This window comes from Macaca mulatta, chromosome 7 (genome assembly GCF_049350105.2).
Source record: "Macaca mulatta isolate MMU2019108-1 chromosome 7, T2T-MMU8v2.0, whole genome shotgun sequence".
Taxonomy (NCBI): domain Eukaryota; kingdom Metazoa; phylum Chordata; class Mammalia; order Primates; family Cercopithecidae; genus Macaca; species Macaca mulatta.
The window spans coordinates 75,954,941-75,978,697 of record NC_133412.1 but is presented as its reverse complement, the minus strand read 5'-3'; the positions used below and the strand labels follow the sequence as shown (position 1 = coordinate 75,978,697).

Genomic DNA, 23,757 nt, shown 5'->3' with positions numbered 1-23,757 from the left:
CAGCTCTGGGCATTTCTGAGAAAGGCATTATAAAGACATTTCCACAGGATAGGGAGCTGGTCATTTCAGAAGCCCAAGACTGGGTCAGAATGCAAGGCCTTCCTCCCACACTACGTCATTCTTGTTGGCACAGGCTGTCAGCAACTTGAGGTCCCCAAGCAACATTTCTCCAGCACTTAACATTGAGACAGGCACATAGAATGTTGTCAAATAAAAGTCCTAATTCAAGGCATGTTTGTTTTGTAATATGCGGAAAAGTGTCTTGGAGTAATAAATGGTGCCTTGAAGTTAGGGTAGAAGGCTTGGTTCGGCCTCTCTGGGTTTCAGTGACCTCATTTTAAGATGAAGGAGATGATAAGAAGGTCCCTTAAGACCTTCAAACTTTAGATCCTACAACTTGAATGTCTATGGCTTGCCCTAATCTGGAAGAGCTCAGTGGCTTCTTAAGAAGATGACAGGGCTTTAACCCTATAAATCTAGTTGCCAAGGCTTAATTCATGTAGGAAACTATTCATTCCCCATCAGCTACATGCTTGAAGTCAGGTTGCAGATGCAATAATCACTCTGTTAGTAAGTTGAGCTCATGGTGCACGCCCCCAATATCAGCGCTTGTGAGGCTGGGGTGGAATTTTTTTGTTCCTGTTCCAAGGTATTTGAATTAGAGTGCTCTGGAGACAAGGAACAAACAGGAAGTGCTGAGACATAGAGTGAAGCCCCACTGTGAGACCATGCCCTGGAGACCACAGACTCTAATGTTTAATGTAGAGTCACAAAGCCCTCAGGTGGGGCTGGGAGGGAATGAAAACCCAGGGGGAATTTAGTAACTATTTTAAGAAGCAGAAAAAATCACTGTTTCTTGTAACTTGGATTCCCATCGCCTCAGTGAAAAGTAACTGAGTCACCCAATCACTCATGATCTCATGGAATCCATTAGCTCTAGCTGAGTCTCACTCATCTATCAGCTACGATGATCAGATAAAGTGGAATGGTGTGATGGTTGGAGAAAGCCCAGAAGACCTGGCTTTGGGCAAAGGCAATGAGTGATTTGGGGGCAGGGAGAGGAGAAGCAGGATATTTTTTCTAGCTCATAAATTGAAGATGAAATCACCAGAAAGGGCTGCCAATAAAGCAATGCCCAGTAATCCTGCACTCAGGCAGAATTCTAAGGCCAGGGAGGCCCTGGAAGATTGGTCCTTTGAAGGGAGAATATCACCTAACACTATTCCAAGCACAAGGAGTTACTAGGACAGCCAACAGGAGACTAAGGTGAAGAATTTGCTTATGAAGCTGGCTTGAAGACCAAACATATCCATCTCCTCCCGTTGCCAAGGTGTTTAAGCCCAGGTACTCTGACCTCCACAATCTCATAGCATGAGACTGACCCTGAAGGTGAAGAGATGTATCATAGCATGACCTTCCTGCTGAAAACCTGGGAGGGCATTAAGAAGGTGGGGATATTAAAGATGTTATCCTCTGTGAGGGTGAGACCAGTGTGGTCTTGAGCAACACACTTCCTGACTTCCTGTGTCCTTGGGGTAGCTCCAGAGAAAGTGAAGGTGAGGGGTGAGGGAGCCATCCCAGCCTATGGGCAGCCCCGAGTCCTCTTTCTCGAAGTGTGGAGCAATGGTCAGAGAATACAATGGGCTTCAAGACCTGGCCTCTGCTAGGAAGATCCAACCCATTTCCAATTGCCTATGATATTTATGAAGCAAGGCAAGCCAGCAGAGTCTAAAATCCTAGGAGACACACTGATGATAACATCTGATAACCCAGCTTCAAAGGTTAGGTTCAATATTACACTGTGAGAATACAACAGGATCAGAGGGGATGTGGCTGCGCTTTGGAAAAGGTCAAGTGTGTGGCCAGTGGAAGTGGTCCTTATCATTATCAAAACCCTCAGGCCTGTCCTGGGAATGAGAGCACAAAGGGACAGCCTCCAGAAGAAAGTGTTGAGACGTGGAGTAATCAGAAGCTTTCCTAAGGTCACAAGATGAGTCAGTTGCAGACAAGTCATCTGTCTTTGCCTCAATAAATTTCCCTACTTAGTGAGTCTGGACAGCTCAAAGACAGCTTTAGTGCAGATAAACAAGCTTGTCCACAGTGGAACAAACAGCAAGAGGTAGCACACTCTGGCCCAGTGTCATTTCCTCCTCCCTACTTCTATAAAAAGCACCCCCAGAAATGTTTAAGCCCCAGCTGAGTTCACTAACAGACCAAACACTGGAAGCCTATTTCAAATAGATGGCAAAGTTTTAATGTGAATGCTGTCCCCACACGCCCCTCCAATTCAGATCTTTCCCTTCCCCAATCTCTGTCGGTTCCCCCAGACAACTCTAAATAATAGAAAAGACTCTGAACTTTTTTCTTCCCTCCAGTGAGAGTAACTCTGCTCCCTTTCAAGCCAGTGGCTGCTGCTTCGCAGTCTCTCAGAGTGAGTTCTCTCCCAGAAGTCACCTCACTCCCTCATGCAGTAGAGCCCTTGGGAGGTGTGCCAACTGATGTTTCACACATGTTTGGATGGGGCAGAACCCCGCATGTGCAGCCAGCCTGCAGTCGGGGGAAAAAGGTAACAAATATGAAGTGCCTAGCATAGCACCTACTCAGTACATTCAGGCTTTCATTCATTACTACATAGGGCATTCACCAATAATTTTTCTATTAAAGTATTTCTTTTCAATGTATTTATTTATTTTAATTTTATTCATTCTTTTTGAGACAGAATCTCACTCTGTCTCACAGGCTGGAGTGCAGTGGCACGATCTTGGCTCACTGTAACCTCTACCTCCTGGGTTCAAGTGATTCTCCTGCCTCAACCTCCCAAGTAGCTGGGATTACAGGTGCCCACCACCATGCCCAGCTAATTTTTGTATTTTTAGTAGAGATAAGGTTTCATCACATTGGCCAGGCCAGTCTCAAACTCCTGACCTTAGGTGATCCACCCACCTCAGCCTCCCAAAGTGCGGGGATTACGGGCATGAGCCTGTAATTTATTTATTTATTTATTTATTTATTTATTTATTTATTTATAAGACAGGATCTCAATTTGTCCCCCAGGCTGGTGTGCAGTGGCATAGTCATGACTCACTGTAGCCCCAAACTCCTGGGCTCAAGCAATTCTCCCAACTCAGCCTCCTGAGTAGCTAGGACTACAGGTGTGCACCACCACACCCAACTAATTTCTTATAGAGACAAGGTCTACCTATGTTGCCCAGGTTGGTCTCAAACTCCTGGCCTCAAGTGATCCTCCCGCCTTGACCTCCCAAAGCACTAGGATTACAGACATGAGCCACCATGCTCGGTCTCGTTTGAATTTAATTAAGAGCCTATTATCATCTAGGCACTGGGCTAGGAGGAATGGAAAATAACAAGATACATATAATTTGATTTCTACTTTAGGAAATATAGAATTTAGAGAGGAGAAAAGACACCCAGGCCAACATAGTACAGGGTTCAATAGAATGCACGTCCAAAGGTTGAGGAGAATAGATTCCTTTTCTCTGGTGAAATGGAGCAGGTGGCATCCAGTGAAGTCTGGAGACTGGGTAGGACTTCTACCACTGCACAAGGCAGCATGGCATTCCAGAGGAAGGGAGAGACGTGGGGAAGAAGAGGGAATACCACACTCAGGGATAGTTGGCTGGAAAGAGAGATGAGAGCAGGGATGAGAAACCAGTCTGGAAAGGGAAGCTGAGGCAAATTTCTGATGGCTTTGAAGTGAAGGGAGACCAACTAGAGGGCTATCGTAGCAGTCTAAGTCTGACCATAACTGCTCCCACTAGCATGGGACTCATGAGGAGCCAAAGGAAGGAAGTAGGCACAAGTCGACACAAGTGTGTGCAGCATGGGGGGTATTTGGGAAGTGGAGGAGGCCTGAAATAGCTGCCTGCCTTGGGGCGAGGGCTGGCACAAGGCCACAGAGGGTTAGTGACATTGCTCTTCATGTCCCTTCTCTCTAGCAGGTATGTGGTTGGAGCTTCTGTTGTAAATCTTGCCCTGCGTACTATCTGGAGACAGGGCTTCATTGGAGGACAGCTGCACATCTAATTTTAGGTTCATGCTAAAGAAGTAGGGCAGGTTTAATCTCCACAGGAGGGAGGAGTCATCGTGACACAACACTGGGCATCTGCTCCCACAAAGACATCCCGGAATAACTCTCCCATAGCATGCTAGCATTTGGAGGATGATATGTAGTAGAGCTATCCATGTCCCTTGACATGCTATTTCATCCCCTCCCTGCAAGACCCCCCTCGAGCCCACAGGTTCTGTCATCCAAATGGCTTGAGTAGAATTCATCTGGGTATGTCTTAGTTACCATTCGTAGGATCGAGTTTGTGAAAGATGGAAATTGGCAGGAAGTTCTCATCTCCAGACTCTTCCCTAGCTTCTGCTGTCTGATCTGCAGCAGACAACCAGATATCCCACAGTATTTGTACTAATAATGATTAACAATGTCATAGCATGTCAAAGCGCACAATGTCTTTACACATTATTTTTTATTGCCCATGATAAACCTAGGAGGTAAGACTTGACATTCATGCTTTAAGAATGTCAAAGTTTAGTTAAGAAAAGTTAAATGACTTGCCAAGGAATCTGGTACAAGGAGGCTTACAGAGCAGGTCTTCCAATTTCATTACCTTTGTTCTTATCTTGCTGTTGATGAGTAAGGATAAGATAGAAAACAAGGTAACTTTGGGAAAGAATTCAAAAGCAGAGGGAATAGATATTTAAAACTGCTCTATCATTAAGCAAATTGTTCCACGGGTATAAGCCATTTAGATGGAAAAGAAATTTAAGCAAACTTTAACTACATATGATTGTCTTACATATGATGGTTGTAGAAATAAAATGCTGGCAATAGACTGTGTAAGATATGCCAGTGGTGGCTTAAGAGCTGAGGCTCATCTGTTAGACAGGGTTTAAATCCCAGCTCTCTCACCTAAAACTCAGCATGTTACTTAACTTCTTTCAGTTTCAATTTATTTTCCAGTAAAATTGGGGGCAATAATAGCACCTGTCTTGCAGAGCAGATGAGAGGCTCAAAGGAGGTAATGCATGCTCAGAGCTTAGCACAGTGCAGGGCACCTAATAAACACCATGCCAATGACAGCTGTATTGTAACGGTTGGTGGAAAAGCCTCTTTCCTACAGAGGTTTGGTTTTAATATGGCATTTGACTGAAGAAGGGGAACCACTTTGCCCCAAATTTACAAAACAAACCAGACATGTAGAAATATGTCTGGGGTCCCTGGAAGGCTCCTTTTGTTATTGGAAGCACCCTACTCCCACTCCATTAATCCCTGGTGTTACCTTCCCACTTGCCTCTGGCACTTTGATCAGATCTGTGCCTGAATTCAACTCCCTTTGCAGGAGGAAAAGAAAGCATTAAAAATGGCAACTAGCATGAGTCTCTGAGGAGGAGGTTTCTGTGCTTTGTTGATTTCTCGCCCCTACCCCACAAGCTTGGCCTGAATGAGGAAAACAATAAAAGCTCTGAGCACCCCAGAAAGGAGAGACCTAGTGCCTTGATACCCATGGTTATATGGGATGAGCTTCCTAGGGGAGCCTTCCAAACAACATGGTACCCAAGTGGCAAAGAGGAGAAGACTGAGTGAGACCCGTATGTGGATGAGCCCAGCAGACATCACAGAGATTTTCACATAATCTGAAGGAAGAAACCAGATATTCCTGACCTTCTGAACAGCTGAATTATGACAGCATCAGATTAGAAGAAGCCTTGTGAATAGGGCAGAAAGATAAAGTTCATAGATTGGTAACCAAAGAACATGTTGAGATTGCAGATGTCAGCAGCAAAGGCCTGCACAGAATGATAAAAATGAGACATATCCAACTCATATATATGTCCAAATGGACATGAGATGATTGAGGACAGTCTGTGTTTTTCCATCAACACCCCGGCACTGCCATGGCTTCTTAGAACTCAGATATACCTCAGGAAGCGGCGGGAGAAGAGTGAAATCCCTGGATGAACCAAAGAATCACTAATTTGAGTTAGATTCCTGAAAAGACACTGGTTTATATTTCTTGTTATCTGGCATAAATGTAAATTTAAAACAGAGTGAAGTATAATTATAGAAAATAAATTTTTTGGTCCCTGAGTTTTTTATTTTGAAGTTTTTTACCTACTAGATGAGGGTTCTTAGTAGAATTTAATTGAATTTCACTTTGCAATAAATTCACACCCTAGAGAAGATGCTTCCAAAATGAGAGACATAGAACACTGACCCCCACTCCTTCCCCTAAAAAAAGTGATCTCAAAAAAAAGAAAAAAAGACAGTTCCCCGACTAAATCAATTTTGGATCAGGGTATACTAAATAACAGATATTCTCAATATGTGTTGGCTTTACAAAGACTCTGAGAAGTCTTACAGTAAAGAAACCAGTATTCAATCCAGTATTTCTCAACTTATTGGATGAGATTTTTTTTTCACTGAGATATAATGTATTTCACTCTAGGAAATGCTTGGTGTAGAGAGCTGCAGGTGAGAATGGATGATAATGGCATAACTGTAGTGACCCAAGAGAAAAATAATCAGGTGGAACATGAGCCTAAGATTGATGCTAGGATGCAGAAAATATCATGGTTGGGCATGGAAATGTTACTCGCCAAATGACCCCATCTATCTTGGAAATTGGCTGAATTTCTTCTAATATTCTTTCAAGGTCCTCGCTGAGTCACTCCCATAAATGATGGATCTTAATGGTCCCGAATATCTCTAAAGCCTTCATGTCTAACCATCTCCCTTTTTAACTTGATGATTCACTCCACTCCAGCAAGCAGAGGCAGGGAGAACAGGCTGAGTTTCATTTTCCAATCATAAAAATACATCTGAAGACTAGCACATGACCATGATGGACTATTATAAGGCCCAGAACTCATGCCAGAAGTTTAACTGGCTGTCTCTTTAGAGACCCTGTCATTTCTGAAATGTCTTTTGAGGATTATATTTATTTATGGTAGAGTTGCTATGAGTAAAATGTATATACCTGAGGGCTTCAGGCAAAAATAACATGAGGTTTTGAGTCTGAAAGATCTGGATTCAAATCTCAACTCTACTATTTCCTAGCACGGTGACCTTGGATAAGGCTCTCGACACATTTTAACCTCCTCGTCTGAGAAAGAGAATAATAATATACCCATTCAGGGTTATCATGAGAATTAGAGGAAATGACTCATGGGTGTGGAGGGATGTAAGCTGGGAAGGGATAAAGACATGGTACCATATTTCCAAGGGAGAAATGATCACTAAACTGAGCTGGAAACATCATGAAAATATATGTGGGGCAATCTCCATCTCTCCGTCTGTTACAAAAAGGGCAGAAGTATTACATAGCACTCTGTACCTGATTGTTTGGGTGCGCTTTTGGGTATAAGGAGTAATAACCTTGAAAAGCAGTTCCATGGCTCCGTTAATTCCCAGCATGGCTCCCATGGAGACTAAGAAAGACAAAAGCACAGTAGTTATGGTCACAAGTGGATGAGTTAAGGCTCAATACCTCCTTTAAATCTTTAAGGGGCAACCTGATAAACAAGATAGCTTCCTTTCTTTTCTACCCTGGTTGCACGTTCCTCTACAATTTCATACTCGGGTCTCCCACATGACTAAGGTAATGACTTGACTATGCCCCAACTAGAATGTCAATGAAGAATCAGTTCTTCCTGCCCAGCAGTAACTAGACTGGGAAATTTTTGCCTTTTTGGCCAACTGGGTGGTTATAAAAACATTGCCATAGATCTGAATGATAGAAAGAAACTCAAAAGAGGTATCTGGTTAGATAAATACAACTTTTGGATGTTACTCTTGTCTCCAAGGATGCCCCAGCTTCTCTCCAATATTCCCAGGACCCTACTCCACTTAGATCACTTTAGGTAGAGCTCTGCTCATGTCAAAAAATAAGGAGTCCACAGGATACAAAATAGAGCCAGTAAGCAGGAGGACAAAATTTTCAGTGGTACAAGGAAAGAGGGTTATCTTTTAAGGTGTGACTCTTGTCTGTCTTTCCTCCATTGGACTTGTGTTTTTAAGACAAAGGCCTACGAATGCCTCGTGTTTTAGGCTAGCCTTGATCTGAGAAAAGTAGGAACAAGAAATCTTAGAGAAGCAAAGAGAGGGAAACGAGGGTGGCTGACACTGAATTGCTCCAACCCTCAGGAAAGGGAGCTAAATGGAAATCTGAAGACTCCTCATCCCACTACAGTCTTTCAGATAGGGACTGCAACTGATGTCTTTGCTATTGCAGAGTGCATGTTCCTGGAACATCCACTCTGCATATGTCCCTTCTGAGGCTAGTACATGAAGTAATTGCCTGGATCAAAATTCAGAGATTTGGCATCCTAGTCTGGTCCATCAATCTTCCACTCTTGTGGCTACTCACTCAGCTCTTGCTTCCGAATTGGGAAAACATACTAGAGAAAACTCTTGGCAAGTAATTCAAAAAAACTCTGGTATTGAGTAAGGGAAGAGTTAATTTTAAAAGCACTGATTCTAACATGGAAGATTTTAGGCTTGAAATTGGAAGAAGATAACAATAAGAAATCCTCACTGAGTTCACCTTTGTGGGTGCCTGTCCGAGGTTAGAGCTCTGGCAGCTCTGTAAACGTCCTCATTGGCCATCTGAGAACTTCTGAAGGGTTCATTGGCTCTCACAGACTCATTAGGGTTCCAGCCAACTCCTTCTGAAGATAGGAGCTGTTTAGAAAGCTTTGCTGGAACATTCAACAGTGGCTAATAATTCATGGAAAAGATAGTAATCTACAGGCTTCTTGAACTCTGCTCGCCTCTCATCAGTAAAGTCAATGTATAGAGAGTAACAGTATAATTTTTTAAAATACCTTATGGAACAGTGAGTTGGTATAATCAACAAAGGCTTAGAAGATGAATCAGATAGCCACCTCCTCATACCCACAGGAAAATCCCAGGACTTATCAGAACTCCAGCTGAAGGAATTTTTCTATATCTCCATAACCATTATATTTAAGAAAGGCAAGTTTTTCAGCCTATTTATGCTTTAGGAAACCAGGAAATGCTTCACATTTCAGTCTGCTGGCACACTACAAACATGGGTGGCACATCTTCTGTCTATTCGTTAATGAGAGTTGTCCTTTATACAAAGCCACAGTTCCTCTTTTCCTTTATTAGAGTTGGGTGTATATAAATCTACTCAGCCTTTCCCCAGTGCTCTCTGGTTTTCAGGTCAATATATGGGAGATGGGTGAGTAGAGGCTCCATCTGTGAACAAGGATTCAAGCGTCTATCCCGTTATTCCCCCAGAAAGACTTTCTTTTTATGAGTCCTCCATGTTTATTAAGAGAATTTACCAACGAAAATCAAGTTATTGTGGCCGGGCACAGTGGCTCACACCTGTAATCCCAGCACTTTGGGAGGCTGAGGTGGGTGGATCACCTGAGGTCAGGAGTTCAAGACCAGCGTGGCTCTGTCTTTACTAAAATTACAAAAATTAGCCAAGTGTAGTAGTGAACACCTGTAATCCCAGCTACTCAGGAAGCTATAAGGCACAACTATCATTTGCACCCAGGAGACAGGCTGCAGTGAGCCGAGATCGTGCCACTACATTCCAGCTTGGACAACAGAGCGAGACTGTCTCAAAAAAAAAAAAAAAAGAAACAAAGGAAAAAAAAATCAGGCATTTTAGTCATTCTTGGGGTAATTAGAAATAAAAAGTCACCTATTAACTCCCCATATCTGTACTCATTCTACTACTTCAAAAATGAGGCCATTAAGGTGGGCCCTAGTCTAATGTGGACTTATGTCCTTATAAAAAGGGGGAATTTGAACACACAAAGAAACATCAAGGATGCCCAAGCACAGAAGAAAGACCATGTGAGGACACAGGGAGCAGACGGTCATCTGGAAGCCAAAGAGAGGGGCCAGTAGAAACCAAACCTGCCGACATCTTAAGCTCCAATTTGTAGCCTTCAAAAATGTGAGAAAAAAAGCACACGGTAGCTCACGCCTGTGACCCCAGTACTTTGGGAGGCCGAGGTGGGCGGATCACCTGAGATTAGGAGTTCAACACCAGCCTGACCAACATGGTGAAACCCTGTCTCTACTGAAATACAAAAACTAGCCAGCCATGATGGCAGCTCCCTGCGATCCCAGCTACCCGGGAGGCTGAGACAAGAGAATTACCTGAACCTGGGAGGTAGAGATTGCAGTGAGCCAAGGTCACACCAGTGCCTGGGCAACAGAGTGAGACCTCATCTCAAAAAAAAAAAAAGTGAGAAAATACATTTCTTTTGTTTAAGTCACATAGACTGTGGTATTTTGTTAAGGCATTAAGGCAGCCCTAGCAGAGTAATAGTAATCATTATTACTACTATGATTTTGTAAAGGATGAAACTGAGATTCAACACGTTAAGTACTCATGCTTCATGACTCATAAGAAATAGAATCACAGTCAAACTCAGGTCTTTTTGGCTCTAAGCCCACGTTCTTTTCCCTATCGACTATATAACCTTAAATAACTGTCACTTTCATTTCATAGGAAGGGAACTCAGAAAGAAGAAATGAAAGTCTATGCTCATTACATATGAGATAGGAGATATAGGATCTAATGTATTAGTAAAAAGTTTCCATATGGAATAGAATTAACATGAGTTCTGGAGTTAGAAATTCCGCCCTCATGACTTTTTATCTATATGAATTCAAGCAATTGCTTCACCTTTTTTTTTCTTTTTAAGACAAGGTCACCCAGGCTGGAGTGCAGGCGCATGATCACTGCTCACTGCAGCCTTGACTTCCTGGGTTCAAGTGATTCTCCTACCTCAGCCTTCCAAGTAGCTGGAACTATAGGCACATGCCACCACACCCAGATATTTTTTGTATTTTTAGTAGAGACCAAGCTGGTCTCAAACTCCTGGGCTCAAGGGATCTGCCCACCTCATCCTCCCAAAGTGCTGAGATTACAGGCGTGAGCCACCGTGCCTGGCCCTGCTTTGCTCTTTAAAGTTTCTCCTTCTAAGCTATAAAATTATGGGTCTAAATACAAAATTACTATGATAATTAGAAATAAATCAAATCAGGAGATAGCAAATAAGTATCAGCTGAGCTATGATGTTCCTAATAATTACCTGGAGGACCCTGTTGAGAAGGATCACAGGTTTTTTTAAATCGTAAGGGATGTTGTAATCAATGAGCAATTTCAGGAATATGGTAGGGAGATCTGTGATGTGAGAGTCATTCTACCCAGATACAACACTTCAGTGTGACAAGGACTAAATAAAGTCTGCCCTTCTCCTGTCATATCTTTTTTACCTTGTAGTACTCATAGAAAAGCCTAGAATGCTGTAATGTGTGACTGTCAAGAAGAAACAATATTGAAGTCCATCTCTAGGAGCAGACTCAAGAGCTCTACCTGGCTAAGGATAAAATGAAGAAATAACTTCTCACCTTCACAGCCTCTGGATTGTCAGCCTCCTTTATTTATCTGGCTGGGACCATCATGTGAATCTCTCACCCATGCTTTTCTTCCAAGCAGACCCTCACGCAGTTTCCATGTGTCCCAGCCCTGGTTTGGAAGCCATCCCCGAGAGCCACAATAGAGTCACTTACCACTGGAGGCAAACACACGCAGAGCCCAGAGACAGTGAAGGAGGTTCTGGTCATGGGATAAGTTCTTCCTGGCCAGAATCAATGTCACATCAAGTGCTTCCAATTCCAGGGCCTTCCGTCCAATCTTTTTATCTAAGAACACAAATCAATCTATCTTAGCTGCACTTCACATTGATTGTGGATTGTACAATGTGTGGAGTGGAGGAAGGGGAAGATGGTGAAGGAGGAGGATAATCATAGCCAAAGACATTTTTCAAACCTAGTGACAAATGCTGCTAAATATGTCCCCACTAGAACCAAATGAATCAAAAGAGCTAATTCAGGCTACACATATTTACGTGGAAGCTTGCGGGTTGAATAACTCTCAAGCCCCTATATTTAGGTTGTCCTCATACATTAACCACAGTTCAAATGGGAATAAAGTTTTTTCTTTAAGACAATTCTAGAATTGAGAGTATTTAATATTAATATAATTCTTGATATAACATTCAAATGTAATGTGTCAACTTGTATTGGATCTTGCTTTGAATATGTCTATAAAAGACAGTTGGGAACATTTGGAGAAATTGGAATGAATATAAATTACACATGTATTTTTAATTTTATTAGGTTTGTAATAATGGTATTGTGATTATGTAGGGAAATGTCTCTTTTCAAAGAAATGCACTTGAAAGGATTTAGGAAGAAAATGCTACCTGCAATTTCTCTTAAAATATTTCAGATAAAAATAAATAGGTGAAGAAAATATGGCAAAATGTTAACAATGGTTAGAACTAAGTTTTATGTATATAAGAGGCCATCTTTCTATATGAGAGAAAGTTTTCATAATAAAAAGTCAAAACACATTTTTAAGAAAATAAAATTTTCCCCTCTAGTATTTCTTTGTTTCATTTTTATAATACTTTAATTTCTAGGGTACATGTGCACAACGTGCAGGTTTGTTACATATGTATACATGTACCGTGCTGGTTTGCTGCACCCATCAACCTGTCATTTACATTAGGTATTTCTCCTAATGCTATCCCTCCCCCAGTCTTCCACCCCTTGACAGGCCCTGGTGTGTGATGTTCCTTGCCCTGTGTCCAAGTGATCTCATGGTTCAATTCCCACCTATAAGTGAGAACATGCGGTGTTTGGTTTTCTGTCCTTGTGACAACTTGATAAGAATGATGGTCTCCAGCTTCATCCATGTCCCTGCAAAGGATACGAACTCATCCTTTGTTATGGTTACATAGTAGTCCATGGTATATACGTGCCACATTTTCTTAATCCAGTCTATCATTGATGGACATTTGGGTTGGTTCCAAGTCTTTGCTGCTGTGAATAGTGCTGCAACAAACATACGTGTGCATGTGTCTTTGTAGTAGCATGATTTATAATCCTTTGGGTATATACTCAGTAATGGGATTGCTGGGTCAAATGGTAATTCTAGTTCTAGATCCTTGAGGAATCACCACACTGTCTTCCACAATGGTTGAACTAATTTACACTCCCACCAACAGTGTAAAAGCATTCCTATTTCTCCACATCTTCTCCAGCATCTGTTATTTCCTGACTTTTTAATGATCACCATTCTAACTGGTGTGAGATGGTATCTCATTGTGGTTTTGGTTTGCATTTCTCTGATGACCAGTGATGATGAACATTTATTTGCATGTCTGCTGGCTGCATAAAGGTCTTCTTTGGAGAAGTGTCTGTTCATATCCTTTGCCCACTTTTTGATGGGGTTGTTTTTTTCTTGTGAATTTCTTTGAGTTCTTTGCAGATTCTGGATTAGCCCTTTGTCAAATGGGTAGATTGCAAAATTTTTCTCCCATTCTGTAGGCTGCCTGTTCACTCTGATGTTAGTTTCTTTTGCTGTGCAGAAGCTCTTTAGTTTAATTAGATCTCATTTGTCTATTTTGTTTTTTGTTGCCATTGCTTTTGGTGTTTTAGTCATGAAGTCATTGCCCAGGCCTATGTCCTGAATGGTACTGCCTAGGTTTTCTTTTTGGGTTTTTATGGTTTTAGGTCTAATATTTAAGTCTTTAATCCATCTTGAATTAATTTTTGTATAAGATATAAGGAAAGGATCCAGTTTCAGCTTTCTATATATGGCTAGCCAGTTATCCCAGCACCATTTATTAAATAGGAAATTCTTTCTCCATTTCTGGTTTTTGTCAAGTTTGTCAAAGATCAGATGATTGTAGATGTGTGGTTTTGGTACCAGTACCATGCTGTTTTTGTTATGGTAGACTTGTGATATAGTTTGAAGTCAGGTAGCTTGATGCCTCCAGCTTTGTTCTTTTTGGTTAGGATTGTCTTGGCAATGCAGGCTCTTTTTGGTTCCATATGAACTTTAGTTTTTTCCAATTCTGTGGAGAAAGTTATTGGTAGCTTGATGGGGATGGCAGTGTATCTATAAATTACTTTGGGCAGAATGGCCATTTTCACAATATTGATTCTTCCTATCCAGGAGCACGGAATGTTCTTTCATTTGTTTGTGTCCTCTTTTATTTCCTTGAGCAGTGGTTTGTAGTTCTCCTTGAAGAGGTCCTTCACATCCCTTGTAAGTTGGATTCCTAGGTATTTTATTCTCTTTGTAGCAATTGTGAATGGGAGTTCACTCATGATTTGGCTCTCTGTCTGTTAACGGTGTATAGGAATGCTTGTGATTTTTGCATGTTGATTTTGTATCCTGAGACTTTGCTGAAGTTGCTCATCAGCTTAAGGAGATTTTGGGCTGAGACGATGGGGTTTTCTCAATATAAAATCATGTCATCTGCAAACAGGGACAATTTGACTTCCTCATTCCCTAATTGAATACCCTTTCTTTCTTTCTCTTGCCTGATTGCCCTGGCCAGAACTTCCAACACTATGTTGAATAGGAGTGGTGAGCATGGGCATCCTTGTCTTGTGCCGGTTTTCAAAGGGAATGCTTCCAGTTTTTTTGCCCATTCAGTATGATATTGGCTGTGGGTTTGTTATAAATAGCTCTGATTATTTTGAGATAAGTTCCATCAGTACCTAGTTTATTGAGAGTTTTTAGCATGAAGGACTGTTGAATTTTGTCAAAGGCGTTTTCTGCAACTATTGAGATAATCATGTGGTTTTTGTCATTGGTTCTGTTTATGTGATGGATTACATTTATTGATTTGTGTATGTTGAACCAGCCTTGCATCCCAGGGATGAAGCCTATTTGATCATGGTGGATAAGCTTTTTGATGTGCTGCTGGATTTGATTTGCCAGTATTTCATTGAGGATTTTCACATCGATGTTCATAAGGGATATTGGTCTAAAATTCTTTTTGTTGTGCCAGGCTTTGGTATCAGGATGATTTGGGCCTGATAAAATGAGTTAGGGAGGATTCCCTCTTTTTCTATTGATTGGAATAGTTTCAGAAGGAATGGTACCAGCTTCCCTTTATATCTCTGGTAGAATTCGGCTGTGAATCCATCTGGTCCTGGACTTTTTTCGGTTGGTAGCCTATTAATTATTGCCTCAATTTCAGAGCCTGTTATTGGTCTATTCAGAGATTCAACTTCTTCCTGGTTTAGTCTTGGGAGGGTGTATGTGTCCAGGAATTTATCCATTTCTTCTAGATTTTCTCGTATATTTGCATAGAGGAGTTTATAGTATTCTCTGATGGTAGTTTGTATTTCTGTGGGATCTGTGGTGATATCCCCTTTATCATTTATTATTGCATCTATTTAATTCTTCTCTCTTTTCTTATTAGCCTTGCTAGTGGTCTATCAATTTTGTTGATCTTTTCAAAAAACTAGCTCCTGGATTCACTGATTTTTTTAAGGGATTTTTGTGTCTCTATCTCTTTCAGTTCTGCTCTGGTCTTAGTTATTTCTTGCTTTCCGCTAGCTTTTGAATTTATTTGCTCTTGCTTCTCTAGTTCTTTTCATTGTGATATTAGGGTGTTTCTTTCCTGCTTTCTCTTGTGGCCATTTAGTGCTATAAATTTCCCTCTACACACGGCTTTAAATGTGTCCCAGAGATTCTGGTATGTTGTATCTTTGTTCTCATTGGTTTCAAAGAACATCTTTATTTCTGCCTTCATTTCATTATGTACCCAATAGTCATTCAGGAGCAGGTTGTTCACTTTCCACGTAGTTGTGCGGTTTTGAGTGAGTTTCTTAATCCTGAGTTCTAATTTGATTGCACTGTGGTCTGAGAGACAGTTTGTTGTGATTTCTGTCCTTTTACATTTGCTAAGGAGTGCTTTACTTCCAATTATGTGGTCAATTTGGGAATAAGTGTGACGTGGTGCTGAGAAGAATGTATATTCTGTTGATTTGGGGTAGAGAGTTCTGTAGACGTCTATTAGGTCTGCTTGGTGCAAAGCTGAGTTCAGGTCCTAGATATCTCTGTTAACCTTCTGTTTTGTTGATCTGTCTAATGTTGACAGTGGGATGTTAAAGTCTCCCATTATTATTGTGTGGGAGTCTAAGTCTCTTTGTAGGTCTCTAAGGACTTGCTTTATGAATCTGGTTGCTCCTGTATTGGGTGCATATATATTTAGGATAGTTAGCTCTTGTTGAATTGATCCCTTTACCATTATGCAATGGCCTTCTTTGTCTCTGGTTTAAAGTCTGTTTTATCAGAGACTAGGACTGCAACCCCTGCTCTTTTTTTTTTTTTTTTTTTTTTCGCTTTCCATTTGCTTGGTAGATCTTCCTCCATCCCTTTATTTTGAGCCTATGTGCATCTCTGCACATGAGATGGGTCTCCTGAATACAGCACATTGATGGGTCTTGACTCTTTATCCAATTTGCCAGTCTTTCTTTTAATTGGGGCATTTAGCCCATTTACGTTTAAGGTTAATATTGTTATATGTAAATTTGATCCTCTCATTATGATGTTCGCTGGTTATTTTGCCCATTAATTGATGCAGTTTCTTCATAGCATTGATGGTCTTTACAATTTGGCATTTTTTTGCAGCGGCTAGTACCGGTTGTTCCTTTCCATGTTTAGTGCTTCCTTCAGGAGCTCTTGTAAGGCAGGCCTGGTGGTGACAAAATCTCTCAGCATTTGCTTGTCTGTAAAGGATTTTATTTCTCCTTCACTTATGAAGCTTAGTTTAGCTGGATATGAAATTCTGGATTGAAAATTCTTTGCTTTAAGCATGCTGAATATTGGCCCCCACTCTCTTCTGGCTTGTAGGGTTTCTGCCAAGAGATCCGCTCTTAGTCTGATGGGCTTTCATTTGTGGATAACTCGACCTTTCTCTCTGGCTGCTCTTAACACTGTTTCCTTCATTTCAACCTTTGTGAATCTGACAATTTTGTGTCTTGGGGTTGCTGTTCTCGAGGAGTATCTTTGTGGTGTTCTCTGTATTTCCTGAAGTTGAATATTGGCCTGCCTTGCTAGGCTGGGGAAGTTCTCCTGTACAATATCCTGCAGAGTGTTTTCCAACTTGGTTCCATTCTCCCCATCACTTTCAAGTACACCAATCAAATGTAGATTTGGACTTTTCACATAGTGCCATATTTCTTGGAGGCTTTGTTCATTTCTTTTTATTCTTTTTTTCTCTAACCTTGTCTTCTCACTTTATTTCATTAATTTGATCTTCAATCACTGATACCCTTTCTTCCACTTAATCGAATTGGCTATTGAAGCTTGTGCACACATCACAAAGTTCTTGTGCCATGATTTTCAGCTCCATGAGGTCATTTAAGGTCTTCTCTACACTGTTTATTCTAGTTAGCCATTCATCTAATCTTTTTTCAAGGTTTTTTAGCTTCTTTGCAATGGGTTCAAACATCCTCCTTTAGCTCAGAGAAGTTTGTTATTACCAACCATCTGAAGCCTACTCATCAAAGTTATTCTCCATCCAGCTTTGTTCCATTGCTGGCAAGGAGCTGTGATCCTTTGGAGAAGAGATACTCTGATTTTTAGAATTTTCAGCTTTTCTACTCTGGTTTCTCCCCATTTCTGTGGTTTTATCTACCTTTGATCTTTGATGTTGGTGATCTACAGATGGGGTTTTGGTGTAGATTATCTTTTTGTTGATGTTGATGCTATTCCTTTCTGTTTGTTAGTTTTCCTTCTAACAGTCAGGTCCCTCAACTGCATGTCTGTTGGAGTTTGCTGGAGTTCCACTACAGACCCTGTTTGCTGGGTATCACCAGAGGAGGCTGCAGAACAACAAATATTGCAGAACAGCAAATATTGCTGCCTGATCATTCCTCTGGAAGCTTCATCCCAGAGGGACAGCTGCCTATATGAGGTGTCTGTTGGCCCCTACTGGGAGGTGTCTCCCAGTTAGGCTACATGAGGGTCAGCGACCCACTTGAGGAGGCAATCTGTCCATTCTCAGAGCTCAAACACCATGCTGGGAGAACCGCTGCTCTCTTCCGAGCTGTCAGACAGGGATGTTTAAGTCTGTAGAAATTGTCTGCTGCCTTTTGTTCAGCTATGCCCTGCCCACAGAAGTAGAGTCTAGAAGCAATAGGCCTTGTTGAGCTGTGGTGGGCTCTGTCCAGTTCAAGCTTCCTGGCTTTGTTTACATACTCAAGTCTCAGCAATGGCAGACGCCCCTCCCCCAACCAGGCTGCTGCCTCACAGATTGATCTCAGACTGCTGCACTAGCAGTGAGCAAGCCTCTGTGGGCGTGGGACCTGCCAAGCCAGGCACAGGAGAGAATCACCTTGTCTGCAGGTTGCTAAGACCTTGGAAAAAGTGCAGTATTTAAGTGGGAGTGCCCCGTTTTTTCAGGTAGTCTGTCAGGGCTTCTCTCGCCTAGGAAAGGGAAATCCCCCAACCCCTTGTGCTTCTCAGGTGAGGTGACACCTCGCCCTCCTTCACCTCACCCTCTGTGGGCTTCACCCACTGTCCAACCAGTCCCGATGAGATGAACAAGGTACCTCAGTTAGAAATGCGGTAATCACCCATCTTCTGCATGGATCACACCGGGAGTTGCAGACTGGAGCTGTTCCTATTCAGCCATCTGGAGCTGTTCCTATTCGGCCATCTTGGAACGCCCCCCATTTCCTCTCTAATATTTCTAAATTACTGCTCCAAATAAACTGACACCTAGTGTTACAAATAAGTCCTCACTATTTTAATAATTAGAAAATAAGCATAGAAAAAGAAACACTTATTTTATGTTCCTTGTCCCCACTATGATACCAGTCAATGGGTGATGTCTAAATCATCATGTTTGTTTTTGCAAGAATACATCACTATCAGATTTATTGCAGGCAGAAATGAATAAAACAGAAAAAAATCCTAAACCTGGTTTACTGATACGTACCTCTGGACCAAAGGACAACAGCAAAGAGGTTGTAATTGAACCTACATAACCCATTCCCTTCATCAGAAAAGAGATATATCTATCCCATTCCTTCATGAGCAGCCAACCTCATTTCTGTTCTGTTCAAGTCAGCCCATGGCAACCTGAATGTCAATGTCAAGGACTATAACCCCTTGATGGCAGAAACTGTGGTGATGTAATCACTACAATAGTAATATCAAGGTGAATAACTTGGAAATCACTGGCCTGGTGTATCTCTCATGTCTCTCTTTCTCCTACAAAATCCATATGACCCTAGTTTGCCAGGGCCCTGAACCACATGATAAGCATGTGACATACAATACCTTGTTTAATCCTCACAGCACCCTAGAATTAAGTAGGGTCGTCCCTCAGTATCCACGTGGGATTGGTTCCAGGATTCCCACAGATATCAAAATCCACAGATGCTCAAGTCCCTGATATAAAATGGTGTAGTATTTGCATATAACCTACACACATCCTCAGACCTTACATCATCTCTAGATTACCATAATACTTAATCTAAGGTAAATGGTATGTAAATAGTTGTTATACTGTATTGTTTAGGGAATAATGACATGAAAAAAGTTTGTACATGTTTAGTACAGATACAATTTTTAAAAATATTTTCAATCCAATGTTAATTGAATCCATGAGTGCAGAACCCACAAAAATGGAGGGTCAACTGTACAGATAGCTCTATTTTATACATAAGGGCACAATGCTCAGAAAGTTTAAGTACTTTGTCCAAGGTCACATAGCTAATAAGTGTCAGGGCCAGGCCTGAAACCCAGGTGTGACTCCCCAGCTTATACCGTTTATGGTATATATCAAGTCTCTGTGGTCCTTTCCTGGAGTCCACCTGGCCCACTCTTTGCTTTACTGACTTCTCATTCTTGAAGTTTTAGCTCCAATGTCACCTCTCCTGACCACACCAGTCTAGTGTAACATCACTCTTGCTTCCTCTTACAGCACTCATCATAGTCTGCTATCACCAAGTTATTTGTTGATTTGCTGGCCTTCTCCCCTTGAACATAAGTTTCATGAGAGCAGGTCCTTAACTGCCTTGGTCATCATGGTGTTCATAGTGCCTGACGCACCTGGCCCTAGGAGACATCCAGTAAATATATCTGTTGAATATTCATCGAATGAATTGTATTGATTTTTTCTGGGACATGCTCATGCAGGTGTTGGCAAAAGCCTAGTTCTCCATCATTATCAGCAGAATGTTGAATAGACTTAGAGTAGAGATCCAAATATTTAAACGAAGAGTGCTCCAGAACCCCTGGGCCCTTGGCTGTCACTGATAGCACGGGACATCAAAGGTCCACCTTTCAGAGGCTCTGAGCTTCTCAGCTGTGACCTATATATGACTCAGCACGCAATTAGAACTTAACACTTGCCACTCGTTTGCAATGTTTGTGTGAGTCCTGAGTGCCCATGCTTTTAAACTGTGCTCCAAGAACTTCTAGAGTTTTCAGGAAATGTTTCAGGGTTTTCCTTGGTGAAAGAGAAATGACTATGGAGCCAAAATGGAAAGAACTCTAGGTCCTTCCTCCATCTTCCCTTCAACTAGGAATGTTCCACTTCTGTGTGACTTGTAGTGGGTTGAATAGTGGCCCCCAAAAATTCATGTCCACCCAGAAGCTCAGAATGTTATTCTTTTGGGAAATAGAGTCTTTGCAGATTTTATTATAAATTAGAGTGGGTCCTAAATCCTATGACTGATGTCCTTACACAAAGAGGAAATGATACAGAGGAGAACACCATGTGAAGACGGAGGCAGAGATTGGAGTGATGCATTTACAGTCCAAGAAACTCCAAGGATTTCTGGCAACCCTCAGAGGAGAGAGGCATGGAACCGATTCTCCCTCAGAGCCTCCAGAAGGAACCAACCCTGCCAACACCTTGATTTTGGACTTCTGATCTCCTAACAGCCTTCTGTTGTGTTAAGCTAATCAGTTTGTGGCAATTCGTTATGGCATCTCCAGGAAACTAGTACACTTATGTAATAGACTTTCTTTTTTTAACTTTTAAGTTCAAGGGTAAATGTGCAGGTTTGTTACATAGGTAAACTTGTGTCATGGGGGTTTGTTGTACAGATTATTTCAGCACCCAGGTATTAAGCTAGTACTCATTAGTTATTTTTTCTAATCCTCTCCCTCGTCTTACCCTCCTGATCTTTAGACATGCCCCAGTGTATGTTGTTCCCCTCTGTGTCCATGTGTTCTCATCATTTAGCTTCCACTTATAAGTGACAACATGAGGTAGTTGGTTTTCTGTTTCTGCTTTAATTTGCTAAGGATAATGGCCTCCAGCTCCACCCATGTCCCTGCAAAGGACATGATCTCATTCTTTTTTATGGCTATATAGTATTCCACAGTGTATATGTACCACATTTTCTTTATCCAGTCTATTATTGATGGGCATTTAGGTTGAGTCCATGTCCTTGTAACTGTGAATAGTGCTGCAATGACCAAATGCATGCAGATGTCTTTATAATAGAATGATTTATATTCCTTTAGTTATATACCCAGCAATAGGATTGCTAGATCGAATGGTATTTCTGCCTTTAGGTCTTTGAGGAATCATCACATTGTTTTCCACAATGGTTGAACTAACTTATACTCCTACCAACAGTGTATAAGTGTTCCTTTTTCTCCACAACCTTGTGATGCAACTTTTAGACATGTTCTATTTATTTTTAAAATGATTAAAAACTGCACTGGAGTATCTCCCCTCCTTTCCCCTATATGATCCATGCCCCATGTAGACCATGTTTGTTCTGGGCTCTGTGCTGAGCACCACACCTTGGATGAGCTGACATCAAATTCAACAAAATTCCCTCTCCTATGGGGCTGCTCCTGCCATCACCATCAAGGTGTCCAGAACCTCCCTTCCACTTCCTCCCTGTGCTTCTCCACCAGAGCTTCCCAAATTGCACTCATGATAACAACCCTAGAAGTGCCTTTTCAGTCAGCTTTAGGTATTGGAGTATGAGTACCTCTCAGGCCAACTTTGGCCAGCAGCCGGAAGAGAGGCAGGAGGATGTCATAGTCTGGAGAAGCTGTCCTCGCTGTGTCTACCAGGGTCTGCAGAAGAGCCTCACTGCCACCCTTGCTGATCATGTAGTGAATTCTCCGGTCTGTGCCTGAGGGGAAGCCAGAGGAAAGATGAGCCACAAGTAATAATCCCCATTTTCCTTGGAGCAGAAGACAGACCTGACAGCTAGAGACAGAGTAAGAATTAGTTCATTTCAATACATAAAATTGTGTAGTTCTTGAAGCAACCTGTGTTAAAGTTGCACTATCAGTTAAGGAAAGAGGGTTGTGAAATGGGAAAATAGTGGAATATTTAAGAACCTAGTTGTGTTCGGCTGCAACAGCTGTAATAAATAGAGCTTACCTGAGAATCTGTTGAATATTTGGTATATGTATGTGTATGTGTGTACATGTATGTAAATATGCATATACACTTTTGTATAATCATATACTTAGAAGAGGGAATCTCAGTATCCCTCTGCTATACATTTGAATCTTCCGTAACAAGGATTGGGATGATGGCCTAATCTGGAATCATTGTACTGATGGCATAATGATTTTCTGATGCTGGCCTTCAGAAACTGATGGGAGAAAATCACAGAAACCACTGGAATAATCCCTTGAGAAAGAAACATCCAATCATCCTATCTAGGGAATTTTGAAGAGAGTCTAGAGCTATGATGAACTATTGATCTTTCTACCTAAGTACAATTTTGAAAAGGGATCTCCTCCACCTTGCCCAAGGACAAACTCAAAAGCAACGATTTCATTTCAACTTGGCCTTGGTTGATTCTCTCTATGCACAGGGCAAAGTTGACCTAACAAAGGTGGCCAACAGGGTGGTGCATTATCAAAGAAGACCACCTGACTTTTTATCCTAATGAAAAGTAGCATTCTCTGCAAGAGGCACAGTAATCACCACCTTATCAGAGGGAGAACTTCAAGGTTTCATCTTAAGAGTTTCAGACACCTCTGGACAAATGTAAGACAGCACTATCCCAGAAAATGAGTGACTTCACTTACACAGGTCCCACACAAAAGACTAAACGTAAGTCATCCTGCCAGTGGAGCATAGCACAAACCATGGTAAGACCCCAATATGATGGGCCCCTTCTCCTTGAAACCATAATCCTGAGGATCTACGGGTCTGGAGTGTCATTTATTTCTGATATTGCTTGTTTGGTGTTAGTATTTCTTTCTAAAGTAATGTGGCCAGCATACATAAAAATGCAAATTGAGTGAGAGTTAGAATGTTCAAAAATCTCAGTAAGAACTTGAGCGAATAGAAGCATGCTCCAGTTAATCCCGTTGATTCCAATGTAGTCGACTCTGTTATCTTATCTCTGAAAACGTGATGCTTACATGCTTCCAAGTTCAGTTCCTGCCTGATATTCCTGCCTCTACTTGAAATAGCCAAGGTAGCTTCTGATACTCGGCCCTCTTAAATAGGTCACAATGGAAGTGAGCAGAGCAAGAAGAGGGGTAGAACCACGGAGGGTTACTACTAAATCTAATTTCACCCTCAATGTTAGGTGAGAAGACTGAGGAGTGCAAGTACAATCAGTCCAGGTTACTTGGGTCTTATTAACCTTACAGAAAAAAGATGGGCTAGTGATGCTGCCTTTCACAGGAAATTGAAGCAAGAGCAAACCCCCAGGTCACAGAGGTGCCTGGGAGAGATCACAGCCAGCAGGCTCCATGTCCACCATATGAAGGCATGAGGACATGGCCTACTCACCAACAGAAAGCAGATCTCCGAGGACCTTGAGGATGGTCAGGATAGACTTCTTGTCGGAGGAGCTCTGCAATGAGAACACAGGCAGCCATATTTAAGAATGCAAGAGGAAGGAACTGGATGATCAGG

General features: G+C 41.7%; 1 protein-coding gene across 5 annotated transcripts in view; it reads right to left on the bottom strand.

Annotated features, from left to right (window-relative positions):
- The window catches only part of AGBL1 (AGBL carboxypeptidase 1), an 857,161-nt gene that overhangs the window by 770,558 nt on the left and 62,846 nt on the right, over positions 1-23,757 (bottom strand). For 4 of the 5 annotated variants that reach the window (XR_013395946.1, XM_077940232.1, XM_015142961.3 and 1 more), the window contains exons 2-5: positions 23,632-23,695; positions 21,857-22,003; positions 11,591-11,722; positions 7,362-7,455 (exon numbers count right to left, since the gene is read on the bottom strand). Coding sequence is in view for 4 of the 5 variants with exons in the window: in XM_077940232.1 (XP_077796358.1) it covers positions 7,362-7,455; positions 11,591-11,722; positions 21,857-22,003; positions 23,632-23,695 (437 nt within the window). In the remaining variant the exon portion in view is untranslated. The remainder of the gene's footprint in view (positions 1-7,361; positions 7,456-11,590; positions 11,723-21,856; positions 22,004-23,631; positions 23,696-23,757) is intronic. The other variant, XM_077940234.1, reaches the window with a different exon arrangement.